General features: G+C 34.3%; 1 protein-coding gene across 2 annotated transcripts in view; it reads right to left on the bottom strand.

Annotated features, from left to right (window-relative positions):
• Nucleotides 1-425: 425 nt before the first annotated feature.
• cd82b (CD82 molecule b) overlaps nucleotides 426-18,687 on the bottom strand; it is a 33,210-nt gene continuing 14,948 nt past the window's right edge. For both annotated transcript variants that reach the window (XM_067389429.1, XM_067389430.1), the window contains exons 4-9: nucleotides 12,286-12,410; nucleotides 11,015-11,089; nucleotides 6,077-6,175; nucleotides 5,733-5,915; nucleotides 4,022-4,105; nucleotides 426-2,438 (exon numbers count right to left, since the gene is read on the bottom strand). In XM_067389429.1, coding sequence (XP_067245530.1) covers nucleotides 2,361-2,438; nucleotides 4,022-4,105; nucleotides 5,733-5,915; nucleotides 6,077-6,175; nucleotides 11,015-11,089; nucleotides 12,286-12,410 — 644 coding nt within the window. In that variant the 3' untranslated portion in view covers nucleotides 426-2,360. The remainder of the gene's footprint in view (nucleotides 2,439-4,021; nucleotides 4,106-5,732; nucleotides 5,916-6,076; nucleotides 6,176-11,014; nucleotides 11,090-12,285; nucleotides 12,411-18,687) is intronic.

Below are 18,687 nucleotides of genomic sequence, written 5' to 3' on the forward strand. Positions count from 1 at the left end.
TTATCAGTTTCCACCAAAATATTATTATTTTCAATATTGATAAGAAATGTTTCTTGGGCATCATATCGGCATATTAGAATGATTTCTGAAGGATCATGTGACACTGAAGACTGGATTAATGATGCTGAAAATTCAGCTTCGACATCACAGAAATAAATTATATTTTAAATATATATTAAAATAGGAAACTGCGATTTTAAAGTGTAACAATATTTGTTGTTTTTTCTGTAATTTTGAACAAATAAATGCAGCCTTGGAGAGCATGAAAGACTTCTTTCAAAAACATTAAGACATTACTGACCATTACAGTACAACTTGCTATTTAATGAAAGCAAGATAAGGTCTATGAGAAATGTTACATTCGGACTGAAATGAGATTTTAAAAAACAACCACCATTCAGTAACAGATCACAATGAAAAGCATATTGTGTCAAGGTTTTCTTTTAATCAAAGTCTTAACTATTTGCATAGACATGTTTTGTACTGCTGAATCAGCTGGTAAAACACTCTACATAATCATGGCTTCCCAGTTAAACATACAATTTTGTACAAGAAAGTAGAAAAAGCCCTTCACTTTACTTCAGAAATACAAAATTATCCCAATGTTATGGAAGCTAGTTTCCACCACAGAATAATAAAAATGACTTTTTAACTCATAATTCTGACTATTTTTCTTGCAATTGCAAGATATAAACTGATAATTCTGAGAAATAAAATCACAATTGTGAGAAAAAAAAGTCAAAATTGTGAGATATAAACTTGCAATTGTGAGTTATAAAGACCAATTCTGAGAAAAAAAGATTATATCTTGCAGTTCTGAGAAAAGAAAGTCACAATTGTGAGACGAACTTGCAAATGCGATAAAAAAGTGACTATTTCCCATAATTGCGAGTTTATATCTCGCAATTCTGAGGAAAAAAGCCAGAATTGTGAGATAAAAAGTCACAAGCTTCCATACAATGTTGGTGTGTTTTCAGGTTTAAAAAAAAAAAAAAAAAATCTCTTAAATATCTAAACTAGAGTTTGAGATGAGATACAAAAAAAGACGTTTGACCAAAAAATCGTATAAATCTTTAAAATCATAAAGAGAAATTACTAATTTCTCTCTCTTCTAGGTCTATCACATTACAATACAACCAGAGAATTACTGTAAAGGACTGATCTAAGAAACAAAAAGACTTCTTTGTCAAAAAGCAACAGAGTGTTTGGCCTTACAGACAGCGGCCGGGTCATTCCTTTCTCTTACCTTTTCAGAGGAAGCTTCTTTTGCTTCTGTTCTCAACACTACTGACAAAACTAAAACTATTCCTCAGAAACGCCTTCGAATTAAATAAGCCGGGTTTAAACACCAGGCTTGCGTAATTCAAAAAGCAGTTTACATCAGCTTCACACAAAGTAATAAAACCATAAACAAAAATATTAAAAAGTAGAAACGCAAAGCCTTACACAACTTTTGGTTCATCTGAAATGGGTCAGTAACAGGAAGACAGATGTCACATCTGTGGATTTTGCTCTGGTCCCACAGCCTACAGCTGAAGCTAGTCAGCAGGATCTGGTATTGACACACATGCACAGCTGTTTAACCCACACCAGCACAACGTAAGGAACCGTGGGATACACCCACAGCCTAAATCCACACACACCCTGATCCACAGAGCGATGTAGGCCGACTCGCTTGAAAACCACAAGAAACACTACACTACGCCATTCTAGACTCCAGACTTGTCATCTGCACTAGCATTCCTCAACCGCAGCCATCTTTACCCATACCGCACCTGTCTCCACCCTGAGTGACCCAACCCGGCTAATAACATGCACGGAAAAGCCATCATTAAGTGCTGCGATAACTAAGATGTAGTTATTCACTAAAAACAAACCTCACTGAAGTATTGATATATACATAAGTCAACTGAAAGTACACAATTGTCATACAAATAATAATAATAAAAAAAAAGATAAAACAGGTGTAGATTTTCCCCTCTGTTTTATACAAATATTTAGCTAAAAGCTCTTTCCCAACTCTCTATTCACTAAAGTGCTCTCAGATTTAACTAACGATGAAAACCAGTCAGCGTACAGTATAATTACGCAAGAGTGAGAGATCAAATATAAAGCTATTCAGACCCTGCAGAGTACAAACAAGAAAAAGATCTATATAACACTAGTTTCTTTAAAACAAAGAGATACAACAATCAAAAACTGCTGATCCCATACAGGGTGATGTTTCAATGTTTAAAGGGGATAATGAAGTGGAAAAAGTGTGTGTGTGTGTGACCAGACAGTGTCTGGTCTGTTTTGTTCCAGTTGTTCTGCTGGTGTGCAGAGGCTGTAACACTGAGTCACTGAAGGGGGCGCTGCTCTCAGTATTTAGGTACTTTGGTGTAATCCTCCTGTTGGACGGTCTTGCACAGGCACATTGATAGGATCATCCCTAAAAGCTGGAGTAAGCAGAATAGACAAGAGATCACAATCTGGTCCCCCACCTCTCTTATACACACAAAACATACGCGCACACACACACACACACACACACACGATTACCAAGCTACATGAGGATTTAGTACAGACTTTTATTGTTTTTTATATAATGCTGATAACAACTACTACAAACCAGAATTATTCTAATAAAACATTGGTTTGCACCAATAAATGAAAATATTTTTGATCATTTAAATTAGTTATTTAATTTGTATTAAATATTTTTATTATTAAATTATTTATTCAATTATTTAAGAACTATTTTTACTTTAATTGATTGAATATAAATGCAAGAGATTATGCAAAAACATTTGTTTTTGGTCTCTAATGCTAATATATATATATATATATATATAATATATATATATATATATATATATAAATATAAAGAAGTAAAGCCATATTGAACAATAGTGTATATTTCCAATAAATTTAATAAAAAAATTTGGTTTGACCATTTTTTATCATTTAAATTTGCTATAATTATATAATTAAAAATATTGAATTCAACTGAAATAATATCTAATAAAATTTTGGTCACACTTTAGTTTAGGGTCCAATTCTCACTATTAACTATGACTTTTGCCTCAAACCCATAACTACTGCTTATTAATAGTAAAGTTCAGGTATTGGGTAAGATTTAGGGATGTAATTTAGGGAATATGGTCATGCAGAATAAGGCAATAATATGTGCTTTATAAGTACTAATAAACAGCCAATATCCTAGTAATATGCATGCTAATAAGCAACTAGTTAATAGTGAGAATTGAACCCTAAACTAAAGTGTTACCATATTTTTAAAAAAAAAAAAATTGTAATTGTAATACAAATACAATTATGTAAAAATATTTGGTTTTGGCTTTAGTAGGGCTGGGACAAACAAACATTGATTATTGATTCGCGATACAATGAATCTGGAACCATTCTAGTATTTTCCGAATGCATTGCAATTCTCTCTCGAATCGATTCTGAGCTTAATTTTTAACAGCAGATGCCACTAAGTGCTTTAGAAACACACTTAACTTTACTCTGCTTTCTTCCAGTTCCTTTACACACACCTCTTAAACCTAAAATAATCATTCATAAAGTTCAAAAAGGTTGAAGTGAATTACAAGAGTGTTCACAGTGGGCTGTTTACATTAATCTCACATCATAAAAGCATTCATTTATGAAAGTATATTTAACCACTTACATGACTCAGCCAAACGCACAAGAGCTCTCCAGCACTCTTCTTCATGAGCATTTAAATGGGCGGTTTAAAAACTAGCTTAGAGCGCCATCTGCTGTTAAAATAAGCTCAGAATCTATTTGAGGGAGAAAATATCAAAATCGATCCAGAAAAAAATTGATGTATTGTTCCAGCTCTAGTTTTTAGTGTTTAATGTGCTTTAAAAAAAGGAACGGGACACCAAAGTGTTTGTGGAAAGTGCCAAAATAACAGAAAAGAAGGATAATGAAAGCCATACCACACACACACACACAGTTAGAAGGGAATAATCATGAATTAGGAATGCATTTCACAAGATACTCTTCCTAGATTTACCTCAATCACTGCTATTCCAACACAGACTCCCAGAATGACTCCACAGTTCCTCAGGAACCAGTCCTCCACACTAGATATACAACCCTGCATACAGGGAATGGAAAGGAATGAAATAAGCAGAACAACTGGGGGAAAAAAAACATGCAGGGTTTGGAAATTATCCTAAGCAGACAGAGCTCTACGAAGATAACATCAGAAGAGACAAACAGAACATGCCAAACTCGAGCTAGGCCAAAATCCAGAACAGTCAGTGGTCTAGTTTACAGGAAACTACATTTTGATTTACAGTAAAGGCTTTGTTCACTTACCAGAATAACTGGACTGTGTATATGCTACTAATATGATACAGCTTCCAAATGAATTAAACTAATAGTATAATGGAAAAGCATTCAGAATTGCCCTTTAAATGCAAGTATTGGAGGGTGTGAAAACTGGCCTGACATTTGAGATCTAATGAGCAGAAGCACAAGTCATGAATCAAATTCATTATTAATAAAAGAGCCAAATGCTTGAATGGGGACTCAGAAATATTGGCATTAGTGCTATATAAAAATAAATTTGATGTCTCAATATTGTCCAATTTTTTACAATATTCGATATATATATATCACAATATGTTTGCATTTGCTTTTAAATAATAAAAAACATGATTTTCTTTTGCCCTCATTAAAAAAAACTATTTAGATTGAACAGCTATTGTTACAAAGTAAATACAAAATGTTTAGTGCAAATTTAAGCTGTTAAAAAAAGTTCTAGAACTCACTTACAGCTTTTAATTAAACGAACATGTAAATGTAACTGAGCTGAAGTAATGCAAAACAAGCACAAAAAGTGCATTTCACAAGCGGATTTCAGCTCCCAGCCATCAATAAAATGAATGGCAAGACTGATGTAGGGCTCGCTGGTTCGGCTCGTCCATAGATCAGAAGTGGTCGTGAAGTGCGTTATCTGAGAAAGCTTTGGAACGCATCCTGGGCAAAGTATTTACGGCAATGCAAATTGTATTGGGGGTTGATTGTCTTTAGCAGCCGTTTGAAGCCAGGTTTTTCCATGGTACTGATGCATTGCGTTTCATGCATTGCTCCTACTGCACAGGATGCTGCTTGAGGTGATGAAAGATTAGTGGTGCTACCACCCTTTGTAGCTATTATCTTGCACACCTTGAAAATGACGGTATTTTGATTGGTATCTGTTATCTGAAAACCAAACCACCCCCATATTACAGATTGTGTGTTCCTTTTGGAGACTAATTCATCGTCGTCTCCATTTTGCTAATGTGTAAAAAAAAAAAAAAAAATCCCCACCTCACATCTCTTGCGCGGTAATACATAAAGGGACGTAATATTGGGAAAATATGCTTGAATTTTATATATATTCAATATTCATGATATTTTCAAATTTTATATCGTCATCAAAATTATTGCGATATTATTGATAATATTCAATATATCGCCCAGCCCTAGTTGGCATGGACTGAATGGTTGAGAAAAGCTGATATCCAGAAATCTACAAAGGAAATCCATATGTTGCACTAAAAGCAAAAGGAAGGAGGGAGAGAATGTGGCGCAGATGAAGAGGAAATTCTCACTAGCAGTATGAAACACAAGGGTCGATGCTTTAGCTATTGGGTTCAAGACTAGAATCAGGAAAGTTTAAGCAGGAATTTGCATCTGGATGCGTCAATGTGTGCAGTAAAGCTGTATGTCTGTACCGTAGTGAAGACAGGCCACTCAGGAGACAAAGAAGCACACAGGCCTGTTTCTTTCAAATCTGTGCCACTGATGGATACATTTCTGCAGGAACATGGATACAGATTTTGGGAATTGTTCTTTTCACTCTTTATTAAGATGTTCTCCGTCCAATTAGATGGTCCAGTCCAACCACAGCACTTCATCTGTGAGAAACAAAAAGCAGGAAAACATGTTTACACTACTGTAAAAAATGCTCTTACGATGCGCAACAGATATTATCGTAACTTCACTGTGAGGGAATGATGGAAAATGGCAGTGAAGAAGGAAACGGCAGACAATAACAGAAGGAAAAGCTCACGCTCACCGTTCTCTGGAGGTAATCCCAGGCGTGCTCAGATGTCTTGTTATGACCGGTGTAGTTCAGCAGAATTTTGTTCACAATAGTGGACATCTCATGTTTCAGCTGAAAATAAACATGGAGAAATGTTAAGATGGATCTGCGATTTGAACTTTCTTGTGAACTGAATGGCACCCGCTGTAACAATATCTGATATATCAACAATCTACATTCTTTATATAGTGCAACAGTCGGGTTCTGGAAGTATTTTCTCCATAGGGAATTTGATTGTGAACGATAACTTATAAAGCTTTTAAGAAACACCTGTCGTGAGCTCAAGGGTTGTTAATCGATGGTATTTGCTTCAGCATGCATTATTTCAGCTTATTTTAAAAATAATCATGTTTAACAGCAGAATTCATGGTGAAAAACTACATTACCCATGATGCTATACAGAAATTCACACCAATCAGAAAGTTGAAACAAACAATGTGTGTCAAAATAGCTCTGCAAATACTTAAATGTTTGTATATTATAATATATATATATATATATATATATAAATAAAAATAAAGAATATAAGATAAAGATATTTTTTATAATAAATAAAAAATAAGAATATATTTTATTGAAAAAAAAAAAACCCATTATATATATGTTTTTTTTTTCCAATAAAATATATTCTTATATATATATATATATATATATATATATATATATATATATATATATATATATATATATATATATATATATATATAAATAATCAACATTTGTAAATGAGTAGTGTTCTCCATTTTTAATTCAATTATGCAACAATGCTTCATGGGATTGTAGTTCTTTCCCTCACTAATGACATTAAGTACCTTTGTCTTTTTGTCCGATCTTTTTTGCTTTAAATCAAAGTCTGTAATGGTATGATTCACCTTGTAGCTGATTTGGCTTGGTTCATGGCTTATAACTCTTCAAATCAAGACTTTTTTTTTAATCCCTATGGGAAAAATGAATGGGGGAAAAAAAACACTTTGGGAAACAGCGCCACTGATAAAGGACTGTTGCTGGAAACAAGAATATTCATATGCTACTTTTCAAATGTTTAAATATTTTTGCATAATTTTTTGCATTTGTTAAATTGAAGCAAAAAATATTTTATTAGCTATGATTTCCATTTTTTATTATTTTTTATTATTGACTTTTCTAACTTAAGATTTCAATACTTTTATAAGTCTCTTATGCTCACAAAGGTTGTATTTTCTTTATTAAAAATACAGAGAATTTTTTATGCATCTTTAATTTTATCCTTTTTTATGCAATATAGAAATAATTCTAAATTCTAAATTTTGGGGAAAGTTACTTTTAAAAGTAATGCCTTATAATACTGCAGTACTCCCTAAAAAAGTAACTAATTGAGTTTTCACCTAGGCTGGGATTGCTTGTTTGTTAAAATATTTTTTTATTATTGAACTATTATCTAACTTAAGATTTTTAAATATTTTTATAAGTCTCTAAATGCTCACTAAGGCTGTATTTATTTGATTAAAATACAAGGAAAAAAACAAACAAAAAAAACAGTAATACTGTGAAAATGTAATGACAATTTAAAATAACCTATGTAATATATTATATATATATATTTATATATTATATATATATTTATATATTTTTTTTTTTATGTAATTTTATTTCTATGATCAAAGCTGAATTTTCAGCATCATTACTCCAGTCTTCAGTGTCACATGATCCTTCAGAAATCATTCTAATATGCTGATTTGCTGCTCAAGAAATATTTCTGATTATTATCAATGTTGAAAACAGTTGTGCTGCTTAATATTTTTTAAGGAAACCAGGATTTTTCAAGACTTCGAGTAGAAAGAGCAGAATTTATTTGAACCAGAAAACCTTTCTAACATTACAAATATTTTTACTATTCCTTTTGATCAATTTTATGCATCCTTGATGAATAAAACTAAACTTACTGCCCCAAACTCTTGAACAATAGTGTATTTTTGGACAGTTTTTGATCATATAAGTGATAAAATTGGCATGAACGATTTTAAAAACCACCCTTTACCATTTCAAATACGTATACATTCACGTTGAAAAGCTCTTCTCAAGATAAAGTTCACTTTAACAGGGATTTGAGGTTGAAAGGTTGTTTGAAGTTGATGTGCGTGTGTAGGAGGTGTGGTGCCGCCGACAGCTATGAGGGGGCTCCAACAACGATAATCTAAAGCTGCAAAACACTGCTTCTGCAGAGAGGGCGTAAGAGACGGCTGTGAACCTCGCCCTGTTCTGGGAAAGCAGTCACCATGCCCTGTGGTGAAGTGTAAAGAGACATCGAAGCATGCCCAAGCACAGACTGCAATTACCTGCTCTACAAGAAGACTAAACATGCTATAACTATTATTCAAACATCTATGCACATGTCTGATAATACGGACACAGAAAGAAACTAAACACAGCTAGTTAAGTTGAGCGTTAAGCATGAGCTTATGGCTGTGGTTAGGCCTGTGGTTACTTAACTAAAGGAAGGCTGACTAAGCACAAGTTGCATTAGAGGATGTATATATCCTTCCTAATACTATAGAAACGCTGTTAAGATGAAGAGCAGCTCCTGTTGTTTTTTTAATCATCTCAAAGCCATTTGGTGTGAAATGTCTGCTTTCCTGAAGAGGGCGCTGTTGTCAAAAAGTCTCACATGAGATAGTGAGGAAAGGCAGGGGAATCACCCACATCAAACACGACTTGTATGTTTGTTACTCACGGAAACATCTTGTCATGCCACACACACCATCTTGTGTGAAAGGTGATGTTGTGCAGCGGAAAGTGAATTAGTTCCACTTCCTTCATTCAAATGAATTAGGAAGTGGAATATGTAATAGTGAACGCTCAAAATTTTCTTCAGCTGCTTAATTTAAAATCCCAGTTTCCAGACCACCTGCGAACTTCCTCTGAAACATTTCCTGTTACCACCTAACCCGTTGGGTTAAAACCTAAAGGGTAAAGAGATTACAGAAGAGTCACAACTGACTAGAAGAAGTGCTGCAAGCTTGTGACGTCGTTGCACGAAACATGCTTTTTAAACAGAGAAGTGATGTGCAAACATCAGAAACTCCATCAAAACACATCGATTCATACTGCTAGGCCATTTAGGAGAAATATTTATATATTAAAACTGCTCCTGATTAACTAAATCAGATGTTTTTACATCAGATTAGTGTTGGAGAAGCTACTTTTAAATGCTAATCATAATTTAAACAACAGTAAATCTACTCTTTTAAAAAGTTAGTGACACTAAAAGCTATTAACAAACAGTAGCTAACTAAACTAAAGCTATTTTAAAGGGTTAGTTCACCCAAAAATGAAAATTCTGTCATTTATTACTTACCCTCATGTTGTTCCACACCCGTAAGAACGCAAATTAAGATATTTTAAATCCGATGGCTCAGTAAAGGTACTAAAAACATATTTAAATCGGTTCATGTGAGTTCAGTGGTTCAATGTTAATATTATAAAGCGACGAGAATATTTTTGGAGCGCCAAAAAACAAAACAAATTAACGACTTATTTAGTGATGGCCGATTTCAAAACACTGCTTTATGAAGTCGAATCATGATTCCGATCGCGTGTCAAACTGCCAACGGCTGAAATCACGTGACTTTTGCGCTCCGAACAGCAGATTCGATACACTGATTCATTTGTGCTCCGAATCTTCCTGAAGCAGTGTTTTGAAATCGGCCATCACTATATAAGTCGTTATTTTGGCGCTCCAAAAATATTCTCGTCGCTTTATAATATTAATATTGAACCACTGTACTCACATGAACCGATTTAAATATGTTTTTAGTACTTTTACTGAGCCATCGGATTTAAAATATCTTAATTTGCGTTCTTACGGGTGTGGAACAACATGAGGGTAAGTAATAAATGACAGAATTTTCATTTTTGGGTGAACTAACCCTTTAAAATAGCTTTAGTTTAGTTAGCTACTGTTTGTTAATAGCTTTTAGTGTCACTAACTTTTTAAAAGAGTAGATTTACTGTTGTTTAAATTATGATTAGCATTTAAAAGTAGCTTCTCCAACACTACTCTGATGTAAAAACATCTGATTTAGTTAATCCGGAGCAGTGTTAATATATAAATATTTCTCCTAAATGGCCTAGCAGTATGAATCGGTGTGTTTTGATGGAGTTTCTGATGTTTGCACATCACTTCTCTGTTTAAAAAGCATGTTTCGTGCAACTACTAGCACTTCTTCTAGTCAGTTGTGACTCTTCTGTAATCTCTTTACCCTTTAGGTTTTAACCCATCGTGTTAGGTGGTAACAGGAAATGACAGAGGAAGAGGAAGTGTCCATTACTCCCTATGGAGGCCTCACGGAGTCATCGGATTTTAACTAAAATATCTTAATTTGCGTTCCGAAGATTAATGAAGGTCTTACGGGTGAGGAACGACATGAGTAATAAATGACAAAATTCTCATTTTTGGGTGAACTAACACTTCAAGGTGGTAAAATCCTTTTAAACATAGGCCTAACTATCAGATTATTATTATTTTTAAAGCAAAGTTGTATTTATCTAGAACAAAAATGTATACTGTAAATGTAAACTATATATCTATATTATTATTATTTTTTATCTATACTATATAGAAATAATCCTAAACGAACCAGTGTTGGGGATAGTTACTTTTTAAACGTAATGAGTTATAATATTGCGTTACTCTCTAAAAAGTAACAAATTGCAATAGTTGGTTACATTTTATGATTTCTCTCAACAAGGGGACAGGAGAGCTGTAACTTGCGTTATTTGCTTAAAAAAGTAACTCTGATATCTTGTAAATTTAAAAGTAATGCGTTACTTTATTAGTTACTTGAGAAAGTAATCTGATTATGTAACTCGTGTTTCCCCAACACTGAAAATAACAAATCCATACTGTACACTTTCAGAGTTATGGTAACCTACCAGGTCTCGCTGGAAGTAGATGAGGACAGCGGCCGTCACCTGGGCAATCAGGATGAGGAGGAGACAGGTGAAGTACTGCAAACAGAGGACAGAAAAGTCCATTTACTATTACTGGACAGTCTTGACAAACCTTTTATTTTTGTTGATATCTTAATATACATATTAACAAATTTACAACAATACATGATTACATAAAGCACATGACAGCTAGCTAACGTTATTTTCTAAATGGGTCAAACAAAGACTTTTGCTGACCGCTAAGCTTATCCAGTGATCTTGTGGGTACTAATATGGCCCCCAGTTCTTCCACAGACATCCCCTAAATCTGACTGGATTATCCCTGTCACTCCAGCTCAGTAAATCCAGCAGCATTAACCTCAGAGAGCCATTTCAAACTCTTTATCATGCTAATGGGGAAGGGTTTTATGAACCTCCCTCGGCAGACGTCTGGGCACACATAAGTCTGGTCTTGTTGTGACTGTGATTACGACAGCATAGCAGCAACACTATGTATGGTGACTTCTGTGAATTGTCCATTGCTCAATGAAGTTGTGCCACAAAACCTGAAGCTATTAACACACTACAATTGTATTTTATAAATAATGTGGTAACACTTTAGTATAGGGAACATATATTCACTATTAACTATGACTTTCCCCTAAATAAACTCCTAATTTAATATAGGTAATAGTTAATATAAAATAAAATAAAATAAACTTGCTGGCTTTGATGTAGTCAGCAGTAATAAAATAAAATAAAATAAAATAAAATAAAAGCAAAGAGACAAAAACTGGCTGGCTTTGATGTAGTCAGCAGAAAAATAAATAAATAAAATAAAAATAGAAAACTTGCTGGCTTTTATGTAGTCAGCAGTAATAAAATAAATAAATAAAAAATTAAAATAAAATAAAATAAAATAATAAAAGAAAACTTGCTGGCTTTTATGTTGTCAGCAGTAATAAAAATAAAATAAAATACAAAATAAAATAAAAGCCTAGAGACAAAAACCGGTGGGCTTTAATGTATTCTGCAGTAATTAAAAAAAAGAAAATATAATAAAAAAATAATAATATAATAGCACAGAGGCCAAAACTGTCTGGCTTTGATGCAGTTAGCATAAATAAATAAATAAAAACAAAACTGGTTGGTTTTGATCTAGCCAGCAGAAAAGTAAAGTAAAGTGAAATTAAATGAAATGAAATAAAAATTACATTAAACTGAAATTGAAAATATAAGTAATAAAAGACTATAAACTCTCTATAATTACTTACCAGTCCAAGAAGGCAGCGGACCTCATAAATGGCACCGATGCAGCCCAGGAAACCTATTATCATGGACAATGATCCTATCCCAATCAAAATGTAGGCTCCAACTTTCAGCGTTGTGGAGGACTCGTCTGCATGGACAACAAACACAGAAGACAACAGTCACACTCTCTGACAAGGTCGACTTTAAAAAACTATTTTCATGATGGAAAAAGTGCAAAAAGGAAACTTCAAATATTTAAACGATGAGAATGAATCAAGATCACTTCTCTTATGTGATTATTATTTCATATTACAACACAAACTTAACAATTAAAACCTCACTAGCAAAACTGCCATAATCTAATATTTAAACTGTCATGCAGCAGATGTGTGTTTTGCTACTCAGAGCAACAGGAGCAGAGAGGCTGAAAATGAAACTGAGTTCAGAGGACGGTGTGAGGGAAGGGGAGGGGAAGATGCATGGCAGATTTTAGACGGTGGCAGACAGTTTTTCTGCAGCTACACATCAGTCTTGCTTTAGGCTCTTCAACTCAGTGCAGCAAGTTCAGATGTGTGCAGAGGAAGGTCTCTTTGACAGGAAAATACTGCCTGAAAAAAGCTGTTGGTGCAGCAAGCAACAATAATCACCATGTCATTGCACTTCACCATATCAACATTTTTAAACAATGGATGCAGGTCTTATTGTGACCCAGACGTAGGCAAACTGAATTTTCTTTGTCTAATAACAATGTTCAGAACCTTATCTAAATTAATTTGATGAAAAAATAAATAAATAGATGGCCAAACCAACTCACTATCAACACTATTGGTATGGCTAACACCCTCATAACACCGCAAACCTTCTACACTTCTAAAGTGGTTCGGCATATTTTTAATTTTTTTTTAAATAATAATTTTAGTGGTTTAAAATTCGTCATCATATATTTTTTCTCAATCTCTTATTAAAGTTGACGCTGAGCTGTGGTGCTCATGTGGCAGGTTGTTCTTACTATCCTTAGCTACATACATATCAATAGCTTTAGAGTAATTAAAGACATGAAACTAGCAGTCAAGGGAGTGGAAAGTCATGGCCCTCCTGCAATTCAAAGCAGAAACCAGTTTAGCTGCTCGTAGTCATTCAGGAGGATTCTTTAGAAAATAAACAAGGCAAAGACATGTGGCTTGTGGCTTGTTCTCTGAAGAACCATCAAGTCTTCTATAACCACGAGAACCTGCCTAGATTTCACCACAAAAACATTTGTTTCTCTACCATGTGTAGAAAGTAGGGCTGTCAATTTAACATGTTGATTTAGTTCAATTAATATATATATAAATTAATTATTAATATTATATATATTATATAAATTATTCACATTTTCACAGATTCTGCAAGTGGTTCACATGGTGGTTCTTGCCACTGTATGTGTGTGTGTGTGTGTGTGTGTGTGTGTGTGTGTGTGTGTGTGTGTGTGTGTGTGTGTGTGTGTGTGTGTGTGTGTGTGTGTGTGTGTGTGTGTGTGTGTACCACTTGCAGAATCTGTGAAAATGTGAATAATTTAAATAAAATAAGAGCGATCATACAAAATGTCATATTTTTTTTATTTAGTACTGTCCTGAGTAAGATATTTTACATAAAAGATGTTTGCATTTAGTTCACAAGACAAAACAATAGCTGAATTTATTAAAATAACCCCATTCATAAGTAAGTGAAGCATTGATTCTCAATACTGTGTGTGGTTACCTGATGATCCACGACTGTTTTTGTGTTGTGTGATGGTTGTTCATGAGTTTCTTGTTTGTCCTGAGCAGTTAAACTGAGCTCTGTTCTTCAGAAAAATCCTCCAGCTCCTGCAGATTCATCAGTTTTCAAGCATTTTTGCAAATTTGAACCCTTTCCAGCAGTGGCTATATGATTTTGAGATCTGTGTTTTCACACTGAGGAGAATTGAGGGAATCAAACTCAACTATTAAAAAAGGTTCAAACATTCACTGATGCTCCAGAAGGAAACACAATGCATTAAGAGTTGAGTGAAAACTTTTGAACAAGATGAAGATGTCACAATTTTTCTTATTTTGTTTAAATATCATTGTTTTTCATTTAGTACTGCCCTTCTGAACCAACAGAAGATACTTGCATGTTTCCCGGCAGAAAAATTTACCAATTTACCAAGATAGTTGAATTCAAAAGTTTTCACCCCCCGGCTCTTAATGCATCGTGTTTCCTTCTGGAGCATCAGTGAATGTTTGAACCTTTTTTAATAGTTGAGTTTGAGTCCCTCAGTTGTCCTCAGTGTGAAAAGATGAATCTCAAAATCATTCAGTCACTGCTGGAAAAGGTTCAAATATGCAAAAATGCTTGAAAACTGAAATTTCAGGATTTTTCTGAAGAACAGAGCTCAGTTTAACTGCTCAGAACAAACAAGTGAATATTATATTATATTATATTATATTATATTATATTATATTATATTATATTATTATACACAGTCAATCCAGAATTTATTCAGACGCCTTGAACATTTCATTCATTATTACAGTTTATTCACTATAGTTTAAAAAAAATGGTAATAAAATATGACAAGATCTCAGAGTTAAACTGGGCTTTAAATCTGAATTAATCTTAATTAAGTCAGATAACACTTAAGGTCAGAGTGTCTGAATAATTTTTGGTCCCAAATGTATCATCAGTTTTACTGGTAGTCCACTGAATGAAGATTTTTTTTTGTAATTTCATTTGATGGTATACATTTTTTTTTTTAAGTGCTGTTTGTAATTTTTTGAATGTCCTAAAGCATAAAAATACCATAATATGTTTTCAGAGATTTAGGAAACGATAAAAAACAATGCAACAGCCAGTTATTCTACTTTGAAATGTGAGTTCCTTGTCGGAATGTCTGTTTTTGTTTTGGTCTATGTGATTCCGCCCCCTGCCAATTTCACCTAATAGTATTTCAACACCCTGGGTTGCCAGTGGGCAGAAAACACGGCTTACACCGTACATGTAAGGCTGAACACAGTTACTGACAATCCTCATTTTGGCTGCATGAGATTCTCCATCTGTTGTTGTTGAGCAACCGAAGCGTGAGCTGTTAAAGCCCCGCCCTCTTCTGGAAAGAAGTGGGAGCAGCAGCTCATTTGCATTTAAAGGGACACACACAAGCGGCGTGCTTTTGCTCACACCCAAATAGGGGCAAATTTGACAAGCTATAATAAATGATCTGCGGGGTATTTTGAGCTGAAACTTCACAGACACATTCTGGGAACACCAGAGACTTCTTGTGATTGATTACATCTTGCATAATGGGTCCCCTTTAAATACTGTACATTTTATTTGAATAATTTATCAGCATATCATGCAATTATTTTTTTTAACTGATTGACAGCCCAAATAGAAAGATATTAACAGCCTTTCTTCCAATCTTCAGTCCTAATTAATCCAAAACGTGCAGCAGTTCACAAAACTATGAGGTTATGTTGCCCTTGTATGACCTTAAAAGCAAAACTGTGACATCACATTTGTGACAGATAACCATTTTGTTTTATAAACCGAGAATAATAGATGTCTGTAGATTACCTCTCGACTCAAGCGAGAATTCTGCGTCACATTTCTAAACACATGCTTCCTGCCTAGCGCATAACATCTGTCTGAGGGTAAATTTGAGGTTTCCATGACCATGTGTGTTGCTCTTAGTTGCTATGATGTTTCAAGGTACTGTGGCAAACACCCCTGTAACATCGGCAGAAATCCAGTCCCAGTGGCGTTTTCCACTGGAAAAATAATCTTAGACCCTTTCAAGCACCATATACATGATATGACATAGAAAATATAACAAAACAATATAATTTTTTGTCATTAACTTTAAAGGATAAGTATTTATTGTTTTATTGCATTTAAGGGTGTGTTCACACTTTGGTTAAATTAAGTGATTGAATAAGTGTGAACGCAGTTGTACGAACCCTTGTGACCAAACTGAAAAGATGGGTCTCAGTCTTCCAGTTAAACTCTGGTGTGGTTTGACATACATGAACGTACACGGACATCTAAATGAACCAAAAGCAGGATGTGATGCCACACATCTATGAATCTATGTTGCCCATTACAGGAGTAGATTGAACTACAGTTTCCTTGCAGCATATCTTTGTACGTGTGCTTGAAGGGATAGTTCACCCAAAATGAAAATTCTGTCATTAATTACTTACCTCATGTCATTCCAAACCTGTAAGTAAGACTTTTGTTCATCTTCAGAACACAAATGAAGATATTAATGAAATCTGAGAGATTTCTGTCCCTCCATTGACAGCTACACATCGTAAAACTAATCCATATGAATTGAGCGGTTTAGTCTTAATTTTCTGAAGAGACTTGATTGCTTTATATGATGAACATAAACATTTTATTTACAAAAACATTCATCAATGAACACATAAGTTGTGGTAAACGGAAGCTCAAGCATGTTCACATGACGTGTGAGAACCAATGAGGTTCATTCTCATGTGTTACGCAGCACATTTGAGCTTTGTTTGTTCTCACGCATCAAGCATGTTTGGTTGAGTTTCAGTTTATGTTCGCTGATCAATGTTTATATGTGAATTAAAGCCTAAATTCATTCTGTTCATCATATAAAGTGATCGAGTCTCTTCATAAAAATTAGACTAAACCGCTCAATTCATATGGATTAGTTTTGAGATTTCTTTAAGACCTTTTTAAAGTTTCAAATCGGTAGTTGCATGGGCCGTTAAAGAAGAGACATAGAGTTCCTCAAAAAGATCTTCATTTATGTTCCGAAGAAGTCTTGAGTAGACATGAGGGTGAGTTATTAATGACAGAATTTTCAGTTTTGGGTGAACTAACCCTTTAACAGAGGAATTCCTGCAGCTGTTTTAAAGGTGCCCTAGAACGTTGTTTCACAAGATGTAATGTAAGTCTAAGGTGTCCCCTGAATGTGTCTGTGAAGTTTCAGCTCAAAATACCCCATAGATTTTTTTTAATACATTTTTTTAACTGCCTATTTTGGGGCATCATTAACTATGCACCGATTCAGGCTGCGGCCCCTTTAAATCTTGTGCTCCCCGCCCCCGAGCTCTCGACTATAATACAGTGCATAAACAAAGTTCACACAGCTAATATAACCCTCAAATGGATCTTTACAAGATGTTCGTTATGCATACTGCATGTATGCTTCGGATCATGTGAGTATAGTATTTATTGGGATGTTTACATTTGATTCTGAATGAGTTTGAGGCTGTGCTCCGTAGCTAACGGGCTAATGCTACACTGATGGAGAGATTTATAAAGAATGAAGTTGTGTTTATGAATTATACAGACTGCAAGTGTTTAATAATGAAAATAATGACGGCTCTTGTCTCCGTGAATACAATAAGAAACAATGGTAACTTTAACCTCATTTAACAGTACATTAGCTACATGCTAACGAAACATTTAGAAAGACAATTTACAAATATCACTAAAAATATCATGATATCATGGATCGTGTCAGTTATTATTGCTCCATCTGCCATTTTTCGCTATTGTCCTTGCTTGCTTACCTAGTCTGATGATTCAGCTGTGCACAGATCCAGACGTTAATACTGGCTGCCCTTGTCTAATGCCTTGAACATGAGCTGGCATATGCAAATATTGGGGGCGTACATATTAATGATCCCGACTGTTATGTAACAATCGGTGTCATGTTGAGATTCGCCGTTTTTTTAGAGGTCTTTTAAACAAATGAGATTTATATAAGAAGGAGGAAGCAATGGTGTTTGAAACTCACTGTATGTAATTTCCATGTACTGAACTCTTGTTATTCAACTATGCCGAGGTAAATTCAATTTTTGATTCTAGGGCACCTTTAACTGCGAGTTCTAAGCTGGTAAAATTAACACCATATGTAGCCACATACAACAAGCGCATTTAACATAGTATTGTTTTGGTTGTTCTGTGACTTCTGTTGCAAAATATAGGCCTACATCATAAAAGCTGTCCAATAAGGTTGTGAACTTATCCTTATCCTTACACCTTTTGTTTTGTATCTTTAGGTTCAGTGTTAAAAAAGACAATGCATGAATGCTAAGCACAACAAGACTAAATGTATAATTTTCTTTTTTGGTCCAAACCAAATAAACCAAGAGAAGCTAACTACAAATGTAAACACACCCAAACATGTACAACTTTAGAACCTTGCACTCAATTGAAAATGTACATACAAACCTCAGAGGCTCCAAACAACCAAACACAGACTCATGTTGTGACATGTTCTTGTATTGCGTTACAGCCTACTATTGCTGTATAACTTCATTGCACAAATGAATGAGTTATTTGAAAAGGAAGTAAATCCTTTATGTGAAAAATATGGATGAGATCACAATAATATGTATAAAGTTCCCAAGACTCTCTTTTACAGCCGAGCAGTTCTGTGGAAGTCT

This window comes from Chanodichthys erythropterus, chromosome 7, assembly GCF_024489055.1.
Source record: "Chanodichthys erythropterus isolate Z2021 chromosome 7, ASM2448905v1, whole genome shotgun sequence".
In the NCBI taxonomy this organism is placed as follows: domain Eukaryota; kingdom Metazoa; phylum Chordata; class Actinopteri; order Cypriniformes; family Xenocyprididae; genus Chanodichthys; species Chanodichthys erythropterus.